Genomic DNA, 20,595 nt, shown 5'->3' on the forward strand with positions numbered 1-20,595 from the left:
CTCTGGCTGATTTGTATCCGAGACTTTTTCGTCTCAATTCCAATAAAGAGGGTGTTGTTAGTAGCATGGGGGAATGGATTGAAGGATCTTGGGAATGGAAATTCGAATGGGAAAGGATTTTGAGGGAGAGAGATTTGGAACAGATTTGTGCTTTAACGAGTTGCGTTAGCAAGATTAGGATGAATGCAGGTACAATGGACGCTTGGAGATGGAAGGCAGCCGGAAATGGTGTCTTCTCTGTCAAGACAGCCTACGAGACATTCGTTAAAAACAGGAGTTCTTCGAATGTTTGCGGAGTCCAAAAGGAGTTGTCCATGATCTGGAAAGCTAAAGCTCCAGCTAAGGTCAGGGCCACAGCTTGGAAGGTTATTATAGGTAGAATTGCAACAGTGGACAACCTGCGGAGGAGACAAGTGTTGATACATTCGCCGGCTGATTTATGCGCTCTATGCCAGTTGAAAGAAGAAACCATAGAGCATCTCTTTTTCCATTGCCAAAAAACGGATGAAATCTGGAAAGAAATCTTAAATTGGACAGGTAAACAAGCAGTCTTTCACTTTAATTCCAAGGCTCATTTCAACGCTTTCGTGAATTTGGGGAGTAAGAATGATGTGGATTTCTTTCTTGATGTTTGGTTGTGTGTGATTTGGAGCATTTGGAAGATGCGAAATAATTGTATATTCAATCAAGAAAGTTGGAATAAAGAAAGAATGATGGCAGAGATTAAGGCGAGATTATGGGTTTGGCGTACGGAATTGAATCAATCATCGCAGGAACAAGAATTTCGAAGATGGTTTGTTGCTGTTAGAGGTTTGGATTGATAAAGATTGGGTTACAGCGGCTGATCCTAATCAAGAACATCATACGTTCTTTTGCTTTTGTTTCAGCTGAGGTTTGGAGATTGGGGAGTCCGATTTTGGTGTTACTTTGTGGAGTTGGTCTGGTGGAAGTTTATTTCTTTTGCTCTTTCCCTTGTATTTTCAATTATGTTCTGTATTCTTGGTACCTCTGGTACCCGGAGAACCGTTCCGGTCTTTTACTGAATGAAATCTATTTTTTCTGATCAAAAAAAAAAAGAGTATTTGAGTGAGATTCCGGACACAAACAAAAATTTAAAAACTTGTTCTCTTTCTTCACATTTTAAACTTAAGGTGCCTCTTTATCTGTTCCATATTGTATCAATTTGAACAATTTTTAATACTACTTATAGTAATTAGAGTTTTAATTCCATACTTAATCAATTTAAATAATTTTTCATAAGTAATTAGAGTCTTAATGAGGAAATTAGAAAGTGAGAAATTTAATAAAGAAGAAAGATGATTAATCTTGATTAAAGAGAATATCTTATTATAAAATTAAATTCAAAATTCAAAATATGTTTTTATTTTGATACAGAGGGGATCTATAATTTGGTGATATATAACAATGCTATTTTGAAACCATAAAAATATAGACTAAATTGTTGGGAATTTCCAATAAATAGAAATTCCCTCAAAAAATAAGAGTATGCTGCTTGATTGCAGCGAACACACGGTATTCTTTAGTAAAAGGCGAAAGAATAGTTCGCTTTGTGTTCACTACACAGCTGCTTAAATCAAATGCTGCAAATTAGAGAGATTTTGAAGAAGTTGCTTCTCCATCTAGTTTGGTTTTTCATCCGATGTGGGATGATATGATATAACCTAACTAGATATATAGAAATGAATACTCGTTTTCGATAATGATATCGCTTCAGCTCATGTATTAATTCATTGAATTATAGCTCTTCTTGTTCACACTATTCAAGCTACTCAATTCATAATGTGTTCTTCCCTTCAAAAAAATTCATAATGTGTTTTCATGCACACTTTTCAAAAAAATCAATTCAATCCAAATGAGAAACTCTTTGTGTTTTCTATGTGTCAAAGTACAAGCATACGGCATAACTTGTCCAAAATAACAAATTGAAATTACATTGTGTTATTTCAACGATTAAGACTTTTCTTTGTGAGAGGTCTTGGATTTAATTTCGCCTGCGTGCAGTGTAGTTTTTTTTTACTTTTGTATGGGTAATGGTTCCAATGCGTATGAGTGACTTATTTAATCATATAATAGATACATCTTTTAATTCTAAAAAAAACTAGATTTATATGATTAACACTATTACAAACAAGCATAATTGTTTACTCAAATTAAATATTAAACTTTTTTTATATAAATTTAATATAGAATTGTGAAGGGGGCGCGTGAACGCAAGCCCCCACTACCACAAATTATATATGACGTAGGCTATATGATTAACACTATTACAAACAAGCATAATTGTTTACTCAAATTAAATATTAAAGTTTTTTTTATACTCATAAATTTAATATAGAATTGTGAAGGGGCCGCGCGAACGCAGGCCCCCACTACCACAAATTATGACGTAGGCTCGACCACTTGAGCCGACCTTAAGTGGGCACCTCTCCAAAGTGCAATGGAGATTGCCAACTTAGCCCATGAGCCTTTTGGATCACTCATTGAGCCCGTCCAGGTAAGTAAGCATCTCTTTCTACTTCCTCCTATTTTAGGACATTGCTACCTCTAGATTAGTCACATTCTAAATCGATGTGGGATATCAAACATTTCTTCCATTTATTTGATGATTTGATCCAATGATTTCTTTATACATGATTAATTAAGTGGATTGAAGAAGACTCCTAATATTTATCATTTATGTTGAAAGTTTGAGACTAACATTAGTGATAAATTAGGTCAAAAGTTTTATGTGTATATCCTATTAACTTTTTTATAGGTTTGAGTAAAAAAAAATCCATTGTGAATATATATAATAGTGTCTAAATATACGAATTTTCATATACTCCCTCCGTCCCCAAAATAAGTTCCTCTTTGGGGACGGCACGGGTTTTAAGGAAAAATGGTAAAGTGTATTGATAGTGGAGAAAAATATGTTATAATTAATATTGGGAGTGGTGAAAAGGTGAAAAAGTGTTATAATTAGTATTGGGAGTGGTGAAAAAGTGAAAAGTAAGAATAAATAAATTATTATTAGTGGTGGGGTAGTTGTCCAAAAAAGGAAAGAAAAAAAGAGGAACTTATTTGGGGGACGTCCCAAAAAGGAAAAAGAGGAACTTATTTCAGGGACGGAGGGAGTATTTTTTTATTTTACACCTGAATTTAGAATTCTAACTCGAAATATATTTTTTTCTTTTTTTTTTCTTTTTTAATGATTCCAGAGTTTGCTCCGAGTGTTCCAGAGAGGAAGTTTGTAGACTATGCTAATTGACCAATCAAATGTTAACATTATAAGCATTTTGAATTCTTTATTTTTGACTTTTTTTTTTATCTATTTTTAATGTTTTAGTTTAATTTTATAATTATAAATTAGAGTTATAAATTCAATTAGATTTCATAGTAATTAATTTTATAGAATTAATTTGCAATGTAAAAATATAAGTAGCCTATATCTGAGTAATTTTTTTTTGTAATAAATATAATTTCAGATCCGTTATATGATAATAATGTTTAATACATAAAAAGTACTTGGTTAACAATAAACTAAAATACCCATTTTAATTTTATGTATAGAAATTACCCAAAAGAAGGGTAAATAGACAAATATGCCCTTGTATCGTTTGCGATAGTAATTGATGTAAAATTTGATGACTGCAGAGTATTTGAGTGAAATTCCGGACACAAACAAAAATTTTAAAAACTTGTTCTCTTTCTTCACATTTTAAACTTAGGGTGCGTTCTCTTTGGTTGTAAATTTATCATGGAAAAATAAAGGATAAATAAAATTTCACCCTTTAAATACTTCATTTCTTTTCCCACATTTCCTACTTGACTCTTACTCATTCCTCATTTACACTACAAATGAGGGATAATATTATCACACCAAATAAAAATAATATTATCCCTCCTTTGTAGTGTAAATGAGGAATGAGTAAGGGTCAAGTAGGAAATGTTGAAAAATAAAGGAAGTATTTAAAGGGTGAAATTTTATTTATCCTTCTTTTTCTCATGATAAATTTACAACCAAAGAGAACGCAACCTTAAGGTATCTATTTATCTATATTCCATATTGTATCAATTTGAACAATTTTTAATACTAATTATAGTAATTAGAGTTTTAATTCCATACTTCATCAATTTAAATAATTTTTCATAAGTAATTAGAGTATTAATGAGGAAATTAGAAAGTGAGAAATTTAATAAGAAGAAAGATGATTAATCTTGGTTAAAGAGAATATCTTATATTATAAAATTAAATTCAAAATATGTTTTTATTTCGATACAGAGGGGATGTATAATTTAGTGATATATAACAATGCTATAAATCAAATCATTTGAAACAATATAAATATTGACTAAATTGTTGGGAATTTCTAATAAGTAGAAATTCCCTCAAAAAATAAGAGTATGCTGCTTGATTGCAGCGTACACACGGTATTCTTTAGTAAAAGGCGAAAGAATAGTTCGCTTTGTGTTCACTACACAGCTGCTTGAATCAAATGCTGCAGATTAGAGAGATTTTGAAGAAGTTGCTTCTCCATCTAGTTTGGTTTTTCATCCGATGTGGGATGATATGATATAACTTGCTTCTTGCTCACACTATTCAAGCTACTCAATTCATAATGTGTTTTTCCCTTCAAAAAATTTATAATGTGTTTTCATGTACACTTTTCAAAAAAAAAATCAATTCAATCCAAATGAGAAACTCTTTGTGTTTTCTATGTGTCAAATTAAGTACAAGCATATGGCACAACTTGGCCAAAATAACAAATTGAAATTATATAGTGTTATTTCTACTATTAAGAAGATTTCTATGTGTCAAAGTACAAGCATATGGCACAACTTGGCCAAAATAACAAATTGAAATACATTGTGTTATTTCCACGATTAAGACTCTTCTTTGTATGTGCGTACGGTGTTGTTTTTTCATTTTTGTGTGGGTAGTTTTCCCACTATTCTTTATCTGTCTTGAGTTCAATTTCGTCTGCGTGCGGTGTAGTTTTTTCATTTTTGTGTGGGTATTTTTCTCACTTTAGTGTGGATAGTGGTTCCGCCTTTGTGCGGTTATTTTTCCACTTTTGTGTGGTGTAGAGATCCCAATGCATACGAGTTACTTATTTGATTATATAATAGATATAATAAATACCTCTTTTAATTCTAAAAAAATACTAGATTTATATGATTAATAACACTATAAGTTACAAACAAGCATAATTTTTTACTCAAATTAAATACTAAAGATTTTTTTTTAAATTAATATAGAATTGTGAAGGGGCCGCGCGAACGCAGGCCCCCACTACCACAAATTATGACGTAAGCTCGACTACTTGAGCCGACCTTAAGCAGGCACCTCTCCAAAGTGCAATGGAGATCACCAACTTAGCCCATGAGCCTTTTGGATCACCCATTGAGCCCGTCCAGGTAAGTAAGGATCTCTTTCTACTTCCTCCTATTTTAGGACGTTGCTACCTCTATGTTAGTCACATTCTAGATCGATGTGGGATATCAAACATTTCTTCCATTTATTTGATGATTTGATCCAATGATTTCTTTATACATGATTAATTAAGTGGATTGAAGAAGACTCCTTATATTTATCATTTATGTTGAAAGTTTGGGACCAACATTAGTGATAAATTAGGTCGAACGTTTTATGTGTATATCCTATTAACTTTTTTATAGGTTTTGAGTAAAAAAAATCCATTGTGAATATATATAATAGTGTCTAAATATACAAAATTTCATATATTTTTTATTGTGTTAATAGGGGAATCTACCCACTTCAATAATATGTCTTGCAAAACTACCCACTTCAATAATATGTCTTGCAAAACTACCCACTTTCAAAGTCAAAGACCGAAAAGCAAGTTTGATGGTGATGGGTTGCTTGGTTTTTTGTGTAAAAGTTGATGATGATGGAAATTGTGTAAGAGTTGTGTAAGAAAACAGTTAAAATTGGTACAAAATGTGAGAAAACGTCACTTTCATGCATTATAAGATTAAATAGATTTGCAAATTTTGAATAAATTAGGGGACGTTTGTGTGTTACAAACATTAATACGAAGGCCAAAAAAATCACGAATATGTCAATTCTTAAGATTTTTTTTTTTTGAAACCATTAAACTATGTATCCGCCAGTAATTCGTAGCCGGCCCAAGTAGCCGCTGAAGTTTGTGACCGGCGGCTACTATTCAACGGCTACTAATTACTGGCGGATACTTGTGTTATTCGCTTCAAAAAAAAATACTTTGTTCATAATTAGCATGATTGTGAATTTTTATCCTTCGTGATTTTTTATTGTTACATATGCACCGTTATTTTTAGATTTTTATTTAATTTTACAAGGGGAAATATGAGAGATAGTGAAATATATACAGTACAAGAAGTACACATGGATGGGAAATATGAGAGATAGTGAATCTGCCAAAATTTGGATTATAGTGGGGGTAATAACACTCACTTTATGCATGATTTGACTACACAAAAAATAATAGACTTGCACATAAAATAATAAGAAATTATATACCAATTATTTGGAAATTCATATATTCGGTAATGAAATAATATTATATAGCCAAAAAGTAAAGTATCCGCCATTAAATTATTTGATTTATCAGTAGCCGCTAACAAAAAATATATGGCGGCTACTGGGCTTTTTGTACGATTTTCTGGCGGATACTTGGTCTGTTAGGCAGAAAATAATATTTTATGTCAAATTATGTATAATTTTTAATTTTTCAGCTTGTTATGAATGTTTAAATATAACATACGCATTCCCCTTTTGTATTTGTTGCGATTTTTTACTTTTAATTTTTTAGTAAAAAATTAAAAGTACATACTGAGAAGGTGACTCTGCAAAAAATTTGGTTGTAGTGGGGCATTAATGCTAATTTTATGCATGCGTGAGGTGACATGCAATAATAGATTGAAGCCGTATTGAATGAACACTGCACTTCACGTGAACTTTTTGTAAGGAATCAAGTTTAGTCCTTATAAGGCTGCATTTGTGAATGACCAAAACACAAATTGAAATACTCACCTTGAATTTCATAAATTCAGGCATACCCTAAAGATTTGAGTGGTTTTGTGCGAGAGGAGGCAATTTGTGTTGAATTTCAGCCCGAAAAGGTGATTCTCCTGTATTGTTTGTATAAATTATAGTTTGCATGTTTAATCGTACGTTGTTTTTAACGTTGAGAGCATGTTTTACGTTATTTTAATGAATTTCTTTATTATCTGAAATTTAAAAGCATGTTAGGGAAATATTAAACTTTTTTCTAATATAATTGAATGTTTTGAACCCAAAAAATAAAGTATCCGCCAGAATATCATTAGAAAACGATAATAGCCGCCGACCCTACAAGGTCAGCGGCTACTGGTGTCGGATAATGATTTACTGGCGGATACTTCATTTTTCGAGCTTATTGTGATGTTTTGAACTTTTTAAACGTATTTTAATACTGTATTTTATGTGGTTTTATAGATGGAATTCGTGAGATACATATATGTGAGATACAACGGAGTCGTCGATGGTATACACTATGTTTTTAAACCCGGCGGCTAATGCTAGCGGCTATGTTTTACTGGCGGATAATGTATACATTAGGTTCATAATTTTTTTTTTGTTTCCAAATATACTTAAAGTACAATTTTTGTCATCCTCGTATTACTGTTTTATTATACACAAACTTACCTTCATTATTTTCAAACTTAGGGCATTATACGTCAATCATCTTACAATAATTGCACATTTATCTGGTTTTGTGCATTTTTAACTACCTATCTTACACATTTTCTTACACAATTGTACTTGTGTAAGAAAAGTGTAAGAACTTTTACAAAAAACCAAGCAACCCATCACCATCAAGTGTACTTTTCGGTTTTGACTTTCAAAGTGGGTAGTTTTGTAAGATGTTTTATAGATGTGGGTAGATTTAATTCCAACCCTTTTTTATTTTACACCTGAATTTAGAATTCTAACTCGAAATATATGGATTTTCATTTTCTTCAGTATACGATAATATTTTCGACGACTAAATGTTAAGGTAGAAGTCGGAATTATTTATGTGCTTAAACGGAAGTCTTTTTAAATGAGTCGAGCTCGAACTTGAGTAACATACTAATTAAGATGATAGCACATTTTGAATATTTATCAAAAATTTCAGAATTTTTTAACGAGTTCATGCTCGAACATCATGTATACAATATACGAAGATCTAACGAGTCGAGCTCGAGCATATGTTGGAATTCAACATTATCGAATATCATACGAATAGATATCGGTAAGTGGGTGATGAGCGAACTATATCAACAAAGCTAAAGCTCGAATCAAGCTCAAATACTCGAATATTTTAAATGAACCGGGCTTGAGCCTATTAATATTCGGTTCGTTCACATACCTATAATTAATCCAACCTCGAAATCAATTTTTGGTATTTTAGATCACTGGGTTATATTATAAGATATACCTGATCACTGGGACATGATTCTTTTTTCTGCCGAAAGTTAAAATTACGCATGAACATGAAGCTTTAAGAATAAATTCTATCAATCCCGAATATATGTAGGAAAATCTTTAGATCATATAATATCCACATAATACACCCATAAAATCATTATATATGTATTTATATTATTTTGAGTGTAACAATTTTTAAAAAATAAAAAAATATTCTCTTTTTTAATTTTCATGCTCGTTCACTTCCTGTTAATTATTTATCAGAAGTCCATTATACGAGTTTGATTTATATATTTTAAACTCCAAATATTTGATTTCTATTCCAATTTCATTCTCCTTCATTTCTGCTCCAAATAATCATAGACGGATCTACATTTCCCACTGTGGGGGCACGTGCCCCCATATTTTTTTTATTTGCTTTTACTAATTATATATATTTAATTAAAGTATATATAATAAATAAGTAAATTTTTAAGTCTTCAATCACTAATAAATATATACTTAGTTTGAAAATGTATTTTCTACAATGAATATCATAAAGAACCGTTTATAGGGGTGTAAATGAGCCGAGTCGAGTCGAGTATTGACATACTCGAGCTCGAGCTCGGTCTATATGTATCAAGCTCGAGCTCGAGCTCGACTCGCTCGAGTTTGAGATTTTTGAGCTCGAGCTCGACTCGATTGCATATTCGATGAGCTCGAGCTCGACTCGGTTCGACTCGATTATTGAATCTTAATCGAACTCGAGCTCGTTTAGGCTCGGTGAGCCCGAGCTCGTTTAAGCTCGTCTCATACATGCTTCAACAAATGTATATATTATGAGCTATATTAGTAATTAAGCTATAATATAGGGATAAAATCGTAATTTATTTGAAAGCTCGATTAGGCTCGCGAGCCTAACGAGTCGAGTATGGTGAAACTCGAACTCGGGCTCGATACCTAGTCGAGTAGCTCGACTCGACTTATACCGAGTCGATTTCGAGTAATTTTCGAGTCGATCCCGAGTAGCTCGCGAGCTAGCTCGACTCACTTACACCCCTAACCGTTTATGCGGTCGGATGAGAGTTAAATGGATGAATACTAGTTTGATTGTATATATTGAGAAAGAGATTTTTGATAGCCGATCATGCAAATATTTCAGTAAATGAAAACTCGTATATTTTTTTAACGTATTTTATATTTATAATATGCTTACATTTTGTGCCCACAATAAGAAATTTCTAGATCCGCGCCTGCAAATAATAGTAATCAACAAGTGTAGCACGTTCTAACAATTGATGCGTTGCAATGTTATTCATTATCATAACATAGAACTATCTAAGAGAAAAAGAAAATTAAATTAAAAACATCCAACCAAAACAAAGCATATGCAATCAGAGAATACTTATTTCAGCTCACTTCATGACTCATGTGTTACATCAGATACAAAACATATTTAAACAACCAAAATAACAAGAAGAATAATTCCGTTCGAGTTAAAAAGTATCACATTTAAAAACAAAATGAAAAACATAGTAACATCTTTAAACACGCTATTAAAATTTATTATTCGTATATTACACACAAGCACACATTATTTAATCACCCTCATAATTCATAAACAGAAAGACTCCGCCGCCGTCGCCGCCGTCTCTCAGCCGGAAATCTCGATTGCCTTCGCCTCCGGCTTCTTCACCTCCGCCTTTGGCACCGTGACGGTGAGCACCCCGTTCTCCATACTCGCCTTCACCTGATCCACCTTGGCGTTCTCCGGCAGGCGGAAGCGGCGGAGGAACTTGCCGGAGCTCCGCTCGACGCGGTGCCACGTGTCGCTCTTCTCCTCCTTGTCGCGGCTGCGCTCGCCGCTTATCTGCAGCACGTTCCCTTCCTCCACCTCCACCTTCACCTCCTCCTTCTTCAGGCCGGGCACGTCCGCCTTGAACACGTGCGCCTCCGCCGTCTCCTTCCAGTCCACGCGCGTCGCCGCGAACTGCGACGTCTCGTTGCCGGAGTCGCGGAAAGGGTCCCACAGATCCAGGGAGAATGGATCGGAGCTCCGGCGGCCGAAAAAGCTGGGAATAAGCGACATTGTTTTGCAACCTAGCAAGATTTTGTGAGTGATTGTTGATTGATTGGAACGAATTTGATGCGAGCGAATTGCTATGAAATGGTGTGTTGGAGTGAATTTGTGATTGATCGGGTATTTATATCAATATTTGGCAGAAAATAGTGGATTTCTGGATTTTTCATTTGTTCTGGTAGAAGACTATAGAAATTTCGAGACTTTCTTTTTCTTTCTTTCCCTTTTCTGAGTTGTCTCCCCTTGCTAGGTATTTTGAATTTATCAATCAACTATTAATGATAAATATAAAATAAAATAATAAAAAATAATTATACATTTTCTGTCCGTAAAATATAATCTATTTTTTTATTTTGGGACGTTCAAAATTAATCCCTTTTTATTTCTAAAAATATTCTATCATATAGTGGATTTTTTTTTTCTATTCACAATACAATTTAATTGTCATTATTAAAACATTTTGTACATGTTTTACTAAGTTTTTGCATTAGGAATTTGAATGAATAAGTATTAATTGACACAAAAATTTAAAAACTTGTTCTTTTTTTTCACTATTTAAACTGAAAGTGTCTCATTATCTCTTTATCTATTACATATAGTATCAATTTTTAATACTACCTCCGTCTACAAAATAACTTCGTGTCTTTTTTTGGGACTGTCACACCACTTATAAATATCTCATTTACTTTTCGCATTTTCATCATTCTGAATATTAATTAGAATACTTTTTCACTATTTTTTTTGGGATTATAGCCAAAAAATACACGAACTTTTTACAAAGGAAACGAAATATGTAATGTTTTAATTAGTGATATATTAAGCAAAATTTAATACAGTTCCCACTTTTGTAATACTAACAATATTATATATACAATCGGTTGTAACCAAAAATCTTAACTAATTTGTTGGGAATTTCCAATTATCAGAAATTCCCTCAAAAAATAAGAGTATGCTGCTTAATTATAGTGAACACACGGTATTCTTTAGTAAAAGGCGAAAGAATAGTTCGCTTTGTGCTCACTACACAGCTGCTTAGCTCAAAAGTTGCAAATTAGAGAGATTTTGAATGTGTTGTTTCTCCATAGTTAGGTTTTTCATCCGATGTGGGATATTAACTTAACTAGATATATAGAAATAGAATGATGTATTAATTCATTGAATTATAGCTCTTCTTTTGCTCATAATATTCAAGCTACTCAATTCCTAATGTGTTTTCATACACACTTTTGTCACATATATAGACACAATCAATCTCATCCGAATGAGAAACTGGTTATGTTTTCTGTTTCAAAATACAAGTATAGTTATATCTGGGATAAATATGATTTTATACCTCAAATTATTTTTGCCCTATCAATTATATTATGAACTATCACAAATATTTTTTTAAGTCTTGAACTATCAATTTTGTATCAATTATATCATTCGTCAGTTTTGTTAGCACCGAAAATTAGACGTGGCTCGCCGAATACTACGATGTATTTAAAATTATTCTTTTCTAACCTCCATTATATAAAAGTTAAAACAACGTCATCACGTGCCTTACTAATTAAAAATTCAAAAGGGTGAAAAATGGATGAAGGGCACAAGTGATACAAAATTGATAATTCAAGGTTTAAAAAATTATTTTCGACAGTGCAAGATATAATTTGATAGTGCGAATTTAATTTGAAATTTAAAGTAATATTTATCTTTATATTTATGGCGCATCTTGTCCAAAATAGCAAAACTGAAATTACATTTTTATGTTAAACATTGTGTTATTTCAACAATTAATTGGTCTTATAGTATATGTCAGTAGCATTTCTTTATTTTGTTTGTTTTTTTGAACTTTTTAAATATATTTGCATCAAGCAATGTATATAAGCACTCATATTAAAATTAGATATATAAATTTATAGGGTTATTACTACTCCATTCGTCCCGGTTATCTTGAGATCTTTTTTGGGCACGAAAATTAAGAAAGTAGTGTTTAGTATGTAGGTGAAAAAGTGAAAAACGATTAAGATAGGTGAGACGGAGGAATATAAGTTATAAACACACATAATTGTTTACTCAAATACTATATACTAAATTTTGTTATTATACTTAAATACCGAATATCAAAATTAAATTTTTATAAATTTAATCTAGAATTGCAAAGGGTTCGATTAGATTTTTATAAATTTAATCTAGAATTGTAAAGGGGCCGCGCGAACGCAGGCCCCCACTATCACAAATTATGACGTAGGCTCGATCACTTGGACCGACCTTAAGCGGGTGCCTCTCCAAAGTGCAATGGAGATCACCAACCTAGCCCATGGGCCTTTTAGATCACCCATTGAACCCGTCCAGGTAAGTATGGATCACTTTCTACTTCCTCCTATTTTTACACGTTGCTCCCTCTACGTTGCTCACATTCTAGATCGATGTGGGATATCAAACCTTTATTCCATTTATTTGATAATTTGATCCACTAATTTGTTTACTCATAATTAATTAAGTGGATTGAAAAAGACTTCCATAATATTTATCAGTTATGTTGAAAGTTTGGGACGTGCGCTAGTGATAAATGAGGTATTTTTGAAGTTAAAGTTTTCATGTTTAGATCATAATTTTATAGGCTTAAGCCAAACTTTTCTTGTAGTGTAATCTACCTAACGACAAGCCATGTTGGTTTAAGAATACTTCCGTTTCAGCCACCTTGATAGTTCCGACTTCTACCTCAACATTTATTCGTTGAAAATGTTCATCATGTGCAAAGTTGGATCGTTAATACATTTTTTATGTTAGTGTAGTGTAATCTAACTAGTATTAAGCTACGTTGATTTAAAAAATACTTTTATTTTAACAATTGATAGTTTCGACTTCTACCTCAACATTCATTTACTGTAAATGTTGTGAGCAAAACGAAAAAAAATGAAGTCTCGTGTGTTTGAATCAACATTCATTTACTGTAAATGTTGTGAGCAAAAAAAAAATGAAGTACTGTGTGTTTGAAGACAAAATTTTAATTTGATTTTTTTAAATGCACTCTTGAGTTGCTCAAAATTTAATTTATTTTTTTAGAAAATGTGTATTATTCGAGTGTATACATTCTCTATATAAACACTAAATCCTAAACCCTTAAATGTGTTACATGTCAATTTTCTAGAAATACATTAGAAGATGTCATGCTAGAAGACTATTATATCGAAGGGAAAAGATTTTCGTACATAATATGTATATACATAATACCCTCCAATTTTGAACCGGACCGGACCGGTTTTTTTAAAAAACCGGTTTTTTATTAATTAAATTATGTGATTACTAATTTGCCCTTATTATATATTTTTGGAAGTGATAACATTGTATAATTCCATTCCATTTATACATTGTAAATTTTAGGAAATATATATAAATTCATTTAAGCTTCTATCAAATTAGCGCATATCTTTTGAGAAATTAAATCTGCCGACCCGCCATTGCCGACCTCACATACCCGAATTTCTTCACAGTTGCGCAGCCGCACAATGAATTATAAGCTGTTACTTGTTACTTTAATAATATTCCTTATACATTTCCTCTGTAAAAAAAAAAAAAAAAAAGTCATTCTCTAGAAATAAAACCGGATCTTAATTTACCCAAATAAGTGCATCAATTTTTCTAAACTATAGAAAATAAAATATTCTTAAAAATCTTCAAAACATCTAACAATTAATTTCCTTGCAAAAGTGGCGTCATTTTTTTTTCCAAATCCTTACTATAAGATTATAGCTGCATACACCAAAAACCAAGCAACATAGTTATTCAAAAAAATCGAGCAACATAATTTTGCAAACAAAATCGAGCAACATCAATGGCCAACCATATTAAGGAATACGTTAGTGAGAAATTGTATGAATTATTTGGAACCCACGATGAAAGTGAGACATCTTTTACGGAGTATGAGGCGAACAACAATTCAAATTTCAATTTGAAAACAACACACATGAGGAGATGATGCAAGAAGGTATTTTACGAATTACTTACATAACAGTCTATACGCATGGAGTTAACACGCACAACACACATCTATAATTTATAGTTCTTTTTATTAGTGTGAAAAAACTAATGAGTTCTTCGGTGCTAAAAACTTATTTCGTATGAGTATGGGATTGAAAGTATATTTTACCATGAGTTATTGAATAATCTTTTTAAAACTTGTCAATCAATACATATGAGCATTTACAATCTTTTAGTTCATTTAAGCTCAATTGCAATTTATTTATTATTTAGTAATAGAACATATATACTATCTAATATTTGATCTCAAGCACAAAACTAGGCGGTACTCCATTTTATTTATTAAAAACACTTTACTTTCGAATGATTGCTATTATATTAGATTATCAATATGATTTGTACTAGTTACATCTTATGTAGGTGATATGGGTGACTTACATGATGTATTTGATGAGATGGTGCGAGAAAGTCCGAAATCGGGCATGTCGTTCGATTCTGCAGAAAGACTCTATGAGGCCTACAATTTGTTTGCAAAGGAACAAGGTTTTTGCGCGGTTTGTAGAAGTATTTCTAGTTCTAGTAAGTATGTTGTGATGTCATGTGATCGATTCGGGAAGTTGGATTACAAGAAACATACGAAAAAGACGGACTGTCGTGCACATATTAATGCTATCAGACGGGATTCTGGTAAGTGGGAGGTGTCTACTGTTCATTTAGACCACAACCATGAATTGGATCCAAATATGTCCGCTCTAATGGCGGGTCACAGAAGTTTGCCTATGAGCGTGAAGAGGCAATTAGAAGCTAACGACATTGCAGGCGTACCAATTTGTAAAAGTGTGAGGTTGGCTCAAGTCCAAGCTGGAGGTCCTAGAAATTTAGGAGCTAATGCAAGAGATTGTAGGAACTACATCAATGAGAGGAGAAGATTGAGACTTGGCGAAGGAGATGCACACGCCATCCACAAGCTCTTTCGTACGTTGCAAGGGCAGGATGCGAGATTTTTTCATTTGATGGATATTGATGAAGATTTTAGGCTCCCAAGTGTGATGTGGATTCATCCTCGCAGCATAGCTGCTTATCAGGATTTTCACGATGTTGTTAGCTTCGACACTACATATCTAATTAACCAGTATCAGATGCCTTTAGCGACCGTGGTCGGAGTTAATCATCATCATCAGTCAATTTTGCTAGGCTGCGCGTTGTTGGCACGTGAGCATGCTGAGTCTTTTAAGTGGTTTTTCAGTAATTGGGTTGAGGCCATAGGAGGGGTTCATCCTACTGCGATATTGACCGATCAATGTGAGAGTATCGGTGTGACTGAATCGTTTCTCCTTTCATGAGTTTCTCCATGACTGTGCTTAGTTAATTTTGCATAATGTCACTGCAAGATCTCACCCTCAGTCCGAGGAATGGAACTTCATGAGTTCTTGCTGCAATCAGTGTACATATTATTTGGAAATTTGGATTTGGGGATAACTGAAAAGGAAATCAATGAAAAGAAAAAGAAGATGTAATACAGTGACACGAGGTTCAACGAGTGGGTGGCAGAGGGGTCGGCGATGCCGAGAATCCGGTGTGACTGTTAATTTTGCATAAGCAAACCCACGCAGGGCGCGGACGCGGTTCATAGCGTTCGTCGTCGCTGGCAACGGCAACGGCCACGTCGGCCTCGCGTGAAGTGCTCGAAGGAGGAGGGGAACTGGTCGGGAAGCCGCATACCGTGCCGTGAAAAGTCACCGGAAAGTGCGGGTTCGTCTTGATGAGGATGGTGCCGGCGCCGCGTAGTTCAAGGATTGAGTCGGCAAGTGTGCCGAAGAAGGTGATGAAGTTGCTGATAATTTGAAAAGAAAGAAATCAAGGGAGGGACCGAATTCAATATTTTCCTTAATTATCATTAAGGCTAATTGAGTAAATAACTATTTACGTTGGAAATAGAATAATTATCAAAATTTAAATTAAATTATAAATTGACATAATTATCCTCATTATGTATATACATATTATGTAAATTTATCATCACTCTATATCGAATTGTACAAATACACCTCAATTTAAATGGAGCATAGTTCTGATTAATGTATTAGATCTAAAAACAGGTCCTTTTATATAATTTCTCAATTAAAAGTCTCTTAATAGTAATTAAATATATTTTGTATTTTCTTCACAAAACATTTTGTAGGTTCATGTGTTGGTTTAACTGACAAACTATTAAGAAAGGAGGTGATTTTTGTACCCGACTCGGATCTTGACCCAGTTGATTATTCTGATTCATTTTTTTTGGAAATGACACTAACACTAACATGAAATGATACCAACACTAGTACGATCTTAAAATGACACTAACACTATTTTGTTTTACAAATGACACTAACACTATATTGAAATGACATTAATACTACGTGTAAAATGACACTAACATTATATTTAATGACACTAACACTATATTTAAATGATACTAACACTTGATATTCGAGTAGGATAGTCCAGTTGAATTAGATCCGGATTAGGATCCGGGTCGAGTAAGACTCGAGTTTATCTTTATTACAAGATTAATCATATTGCCAAGTCCTTCAATATATTTAAATGGGCTGGTTCACGGGCTTAGTTTTGCAATTGAGCCCAATTAATAGGGCATAGTGTAGAACAATTTTTTATTTTTTATTCTCTTTCCCTCTCTATTTTTTTGCTTTGGGTAAATTGCATGAAAATACTTGATCTTATACCAAAATCTGGTTTTTTGACAAATTTTTTAATTGTAGCAAAAAATATAACGACCTTGCAATCGGTTGCAATGTCGGTCCGGAGAGATTTTCCAACTAAATTCAATTAGGATTTACTACTTACGTGTGGGCTTTATCCAACGGAAGCAATTAGTTGTATTCGTGGCCTGGTGTGTGTGCAGTGACTGAACGACGTCGTTTTCGATTGGGACCAAAATAACGTCGTTTCTAGAAATTGGATGAATTTTTGGAAGAATTATGTCGAAGGAGAGGGGAAAACGATGGGAAGAAGAGATGGTGAGATAAGTTCGATCGAATCCATGATCCTTATATGTATTGCTACCGATTTATTTCTTGCTAAATCGACATCGTTTTATGCAAATGAAAACGGCACTGTTTCATTAACCAGCCCGACTAGCCATCTTAGTTTTTCGGAGATCCGCTTCAGCATCGATTTGGGGGAAAAATGTCTCCGGACCGACATTGCAGCCGATTGCAAGGTCGTTATATTTTTTTGCTATAATTAAAAAGTTTGTCAAAAAACTAGATTTTGATATAAAATCGGGTATTTTCATGCAATTTATCTTTTTTTTTATTTTATTTTTTTTATAATAGTTTATTACTTTGTTTAGCTTAACATACTAGTTTTTCGAATATAGCGATTATAGACTTAGGCTAAATGTTAAGCTTATTGCAACTAATAAATAGTTCTAACATGCTCCACTTTTATAAAGTGCTCTCAAAATCAATATCCTATTTCGTTTTTTTAAGGGGAAAGGAAATATATATTATGTTGTAATCATCGTGTAAAATGTGAATAGTAAATATAGAATCGGAGAACAAGATAATCGAACCAATATCATTTTGAAGGCGAAACCCAATACCCACCATCATCGCAGGAAGTTCAAACTACTTACATAAATATCATATTTTTTAAGGTAATCAAATACTCCCTCCGTCTGCGATATCGTTTCCACATTTACTATTTCGGTTCGTCCGCGATATCATTTTCACTTCCATTTATAGAAATAGGATCCACAAACTTCATCTGACAACAATAGTATGATCCAAACTTCACCCACTACAATATCCACTATTATTCATCACTTTTCTTAAAATCCGCATTGCCTATAATGTGAAAACGATATCGCGGACGGATGGAGTAATTACAATTGTACAATTTCAAACTAAAATCATACTACTACAATATACATATGCATTATTAAATAATGCTAACATTTTAAGTAATAAATGCATTGCCGCCTCGTTGCGGGTAAGTATGAGGCCAAATTTTCGAGAGCCTTCTTTTTCTTTTCTAGATATAGCTTTTCTAAACTATTCCAGAATTTCCTCAACTCTCTATACTTATCCACGCAATATTATTTAAAATCAAACAAATCGAAAATCTCCACTTATAACTAATTCCCCCTTCAAAAACACCGATCAAACTCGAATTGCAGAATTTCAGATCCAAAATCATCACAAAAATGTCGTTGATTCCAAGCTTTCTCGGGCGACGAGGCAGCGCCTTCGATCCATTCTCCGTCGACTTGTGGGATCCATTCCGCGACATGCGCGTCGGATCCGGCGACGAGACGTCGCAGTTCGCGGCGACGCGCGTGGACTGGAAGGAGACGGCGGAGGCGCACGTGTTCAAGGCGGACGTGCCCGGCCTGAAGAAGGAGGAGGTGAAGGTGGAGGTGGAGGAAGGGAACGTGCTGCAGATAAGCGGCGAGCGCAGCCGCGACAAGGAGGAGAAGAGCGACACGTGGCACCGCGTCGAGCGGAGCTCCGGCCAGTTCCTCCGCCGCTTCCGCCTGCCGGAGAACGCCAAGGTCGATCAGGTGAAGGCGAGTATGGAGAACGGGGTGCTCACCGTCACGGTGCCCAAGGCGGAGGTGAAGAAACCGGAGGCGAAGGCAATTGAGATTTCCGGCTGAGACGGCGGCGCCGGCGGCGGAGCCTTTCTGTTTATGATTGTGATTAAATAATGTGTGTAATTAAATGATGTGTGTGATTAAATAATGTGGGAATTATAAATTTCAACAGTGCATTCTCATTTTGTTTTTTTTTTATATTTTATAGTATTTCAATTTTCACATGATCGGAATAATTGTAGAGACGAATTTACTAACAATTAAAATTTGAGACATTGTTGTTTCAAAAATAAAAGTAAAAAATTGAGATATTGTTTTAACCTCGTAAATGTTACTCCAACTATTTGGTATTCTATGACTCACCTAGTTCGAATTTTACTATTTTCCATTTTTTTTTTATTCATAGTATGTTTAGTAGCAAACACGCTATTTTTCAAGTAATACTTATTTCCAATAGAGTATTTAAAAAAATTATTTTTACTTGCATCTATTTTTACTATCTATATATCTATATATATATGAAATATCAGTTTCTAACGGCTTTTTTTTTGCGCCAATTTTTCTCTCTCATCTATCACCTATTTTATCACACTTTCTCTCTCCTATCTCCCTCATCTACACGTTCTCTCACCCATTTTAACATCCATATTAGTATTTGATTAAATATGATTTCCATGAATTTTTCTCTCACTTCTCCTTTTTTTTGTTCTTTTCTAAAAATCATCAAATTCGATTAATAAAAAATATTCAATATGGATCTTAAACTAAAGATCATGACAAGACTTTAATTTGATGTAAAATTTATATATATAAAAAATTAACTCGAAAAAGTTAGAATCGTTTGAAATCATAAAAATCATTTTTTTTCTCTCATCTCTCCTCCCTCCACTCTTCTTTTTTCTTTCTTTCAATATAATGTTACGACTTTTTATCTTTATTCTTTTTTTATAGTAATTTTGTTTTATTTTTATTATATTAGCTCAATTTAAAGTTCTTTAATTTAAGTAATTAATTGGCAATTGTTATTTATGAAAATAAATCCTATCTCTTTTTGAAAAATCAATTTTTTGGAAACTTTATATATAAAATTTGTATTTAAACAAAATGACCGGATAAATTTACATATTTGTACTCATTATTAATTAAAATTAAATATTAAAAATATTGAAAATTAAAAATTCATATGCTTTCATATTCATATTTTTTATTAAGTAATTGATGTGAATTATTTCACTTTTAAACAAATGATTTACATTTACTTATATTTTAATTATATTTATTTATTTTAAATATCATTTAATTTTGATGTTAACCGTGCATCGCACGGGCGCGCGTACTAGTTGAATTGAAAAAGAACTAAAGAAGGCTTATATACATAATACATGCTCGCAAATTACACTTTCGGACACATTACGAGCCCATATTGCACTTTTTTTTTAAAAAAAGCCCAAATTATTTATTTTTGAGGCCCTTCTATTCAAAAATATTACTCCCTCCGTCCACGAAATGAGTACCCAT

General features: G+C 33.2%; 3 protein-coding genes and 6 non-coding genes across 9 annotated transcripts; 2 read left to right on the plus strand and 7 right to left on the minus strand.

The window, feature by feature from the left end:
* Nucleotides 1–1,467: 1,467 nt before the first annotated feature.
* On the minus strand, nucleotides 1,468–1,588 carry LOC131007453 (U5 spliceosomal RNA). The gene has a single exon (XR_009096152.1). It is a non-coding gene; the product is annotated as a U5 spliceosomal RNA (small nuclear RNA).
* Nucleotides 1,589–2,362: 774 nt separating this feature from the next.
* On the minus strand, nucleotides 2,363–2,523 carry LOC131007469 (U1 spliceosomal RNA). The gene has a single exon (XR_009096168.1). It is a non-coding gene; the product is annotated as a U1 spliceosomal RNA (small nuclear RNA).
* A 1,842-nt stretch (nucleotides 2,524–4,365) lies between these two features.
* Nucleotides 4,366–4,486, minus strand: LOC131007456 (U5 spliceosomal RNA). Its single transcript, XR_009096155.1, has one exon. It is a non-coding gene; the product is annotated as a U5 spliceosomal RNA (small nuclear RNA).
* A 779-nt stretch (nucleotides 4,487–5,265) lies between these two features.
* On the minus strand, nucleotides 5,266–5,426 carry LOC131007349 (U1 spliceosomal RNA). Its single transcript, XR_009096053.1, has one exon. It is a non-coding gene; the product is annotated as a U1 spliceosomal RNA (small nuclear RNA).
* A 4,395-nt stretch (nucleotides 5,427–9,821) lies between these two features.
* Nucleotides 9,822–10,786, minus strand: LOC131006024 (class I heat shock protein-like). The gene has a single exon (XM_057933179.1). The coding sequence runs from the start codon at nucleotides 10,521–10,523 to the stop codon at nucleotides 10,089–10,091; it is 435 nt and encodes a 144-aa protein (XP_057789162.1). The 5' UTR covers nucleotides 10,524–10,786; the 3' UTR covers nucleotides 9,822–10,088.
* A 638-nt stretch (nucleotides 10,787–11,424) lies between these two features.
* On the minus strand, nucleotides 11,425–11,545 carry LOC131007454 (U5 spliceosomal RNA). Its single transcript, XR_009096153.1, has one exon. It is a non-coding gene; the product is annotated as a U5 spliceosomal RNA (small nuclear RNA).
* A 1,150-nt stretch (nucleotides 11,546–12,695) lies between these two features.
* Nucleotides 12,696–12,856, minus strand: LOC131007337 (U1 spliceosomal RNA). The gene has a single exon (XR_009096042.1). It is a non-coding gene; the product is annotated as a U1 spliceosomal RNA (small nuclear RNA).
* A 2,046-nt stretch (nucleotides 12,857–14,902) lies between these two features.
* On the plus strand, nucleotides 14,903–15,820 carry LOC131012723 (protein FAR-RED IMPAIRED RESPONSE 1-like). Its single transcript, XM_057940720.1, has one exon. The coding sequence runs from the start codon at nucleotides 14,903–14,905 to the stop codon at nucleotides 15,818–15,820; it is 918 nt and encodes a 305-aa protein (XP_057796703.1).
* Nucleotides 15,821–18,280: 2,460 nt separating this feature from the next.
* On the plus strand, nucleotides 18,281–19,259 carry LOC131006019 (17.3 kDa class I heat shock protein-like). The gene has a single exon (XM_057933171.1). It carries the CDS (start codon nucleotides 18,688–18,690, stop codon nucleotides 19,138–19,140), a length of 453 nt encoding a protein of 150 aa, XP_057789154.1. The 5' UTR covers nucleotides 18,281–18,687; the 3' UTR covers nucleotides 19,141–19,259.
* Nucleotides 19,260–20,595: the final 1,336 nt, after the last annotated feature.

The sequence above is a fragment of the Salvia miltiorrhiza genome, chromosome 1, assembly GCF_028751815.1.
Source record: "Salvia miltiorrhiza cultivar Shanhuang (shh) chromosome 1, IMPLAD_Smil_shh, whole genome shotgun sequence".
Lineage (NCBI taxonomy): Eukaryota > Viridiplantae > Streptophyta > Magnoliopsida > Lamiales > Lamiaceae > Salvia > Salvia miltiorrhiza.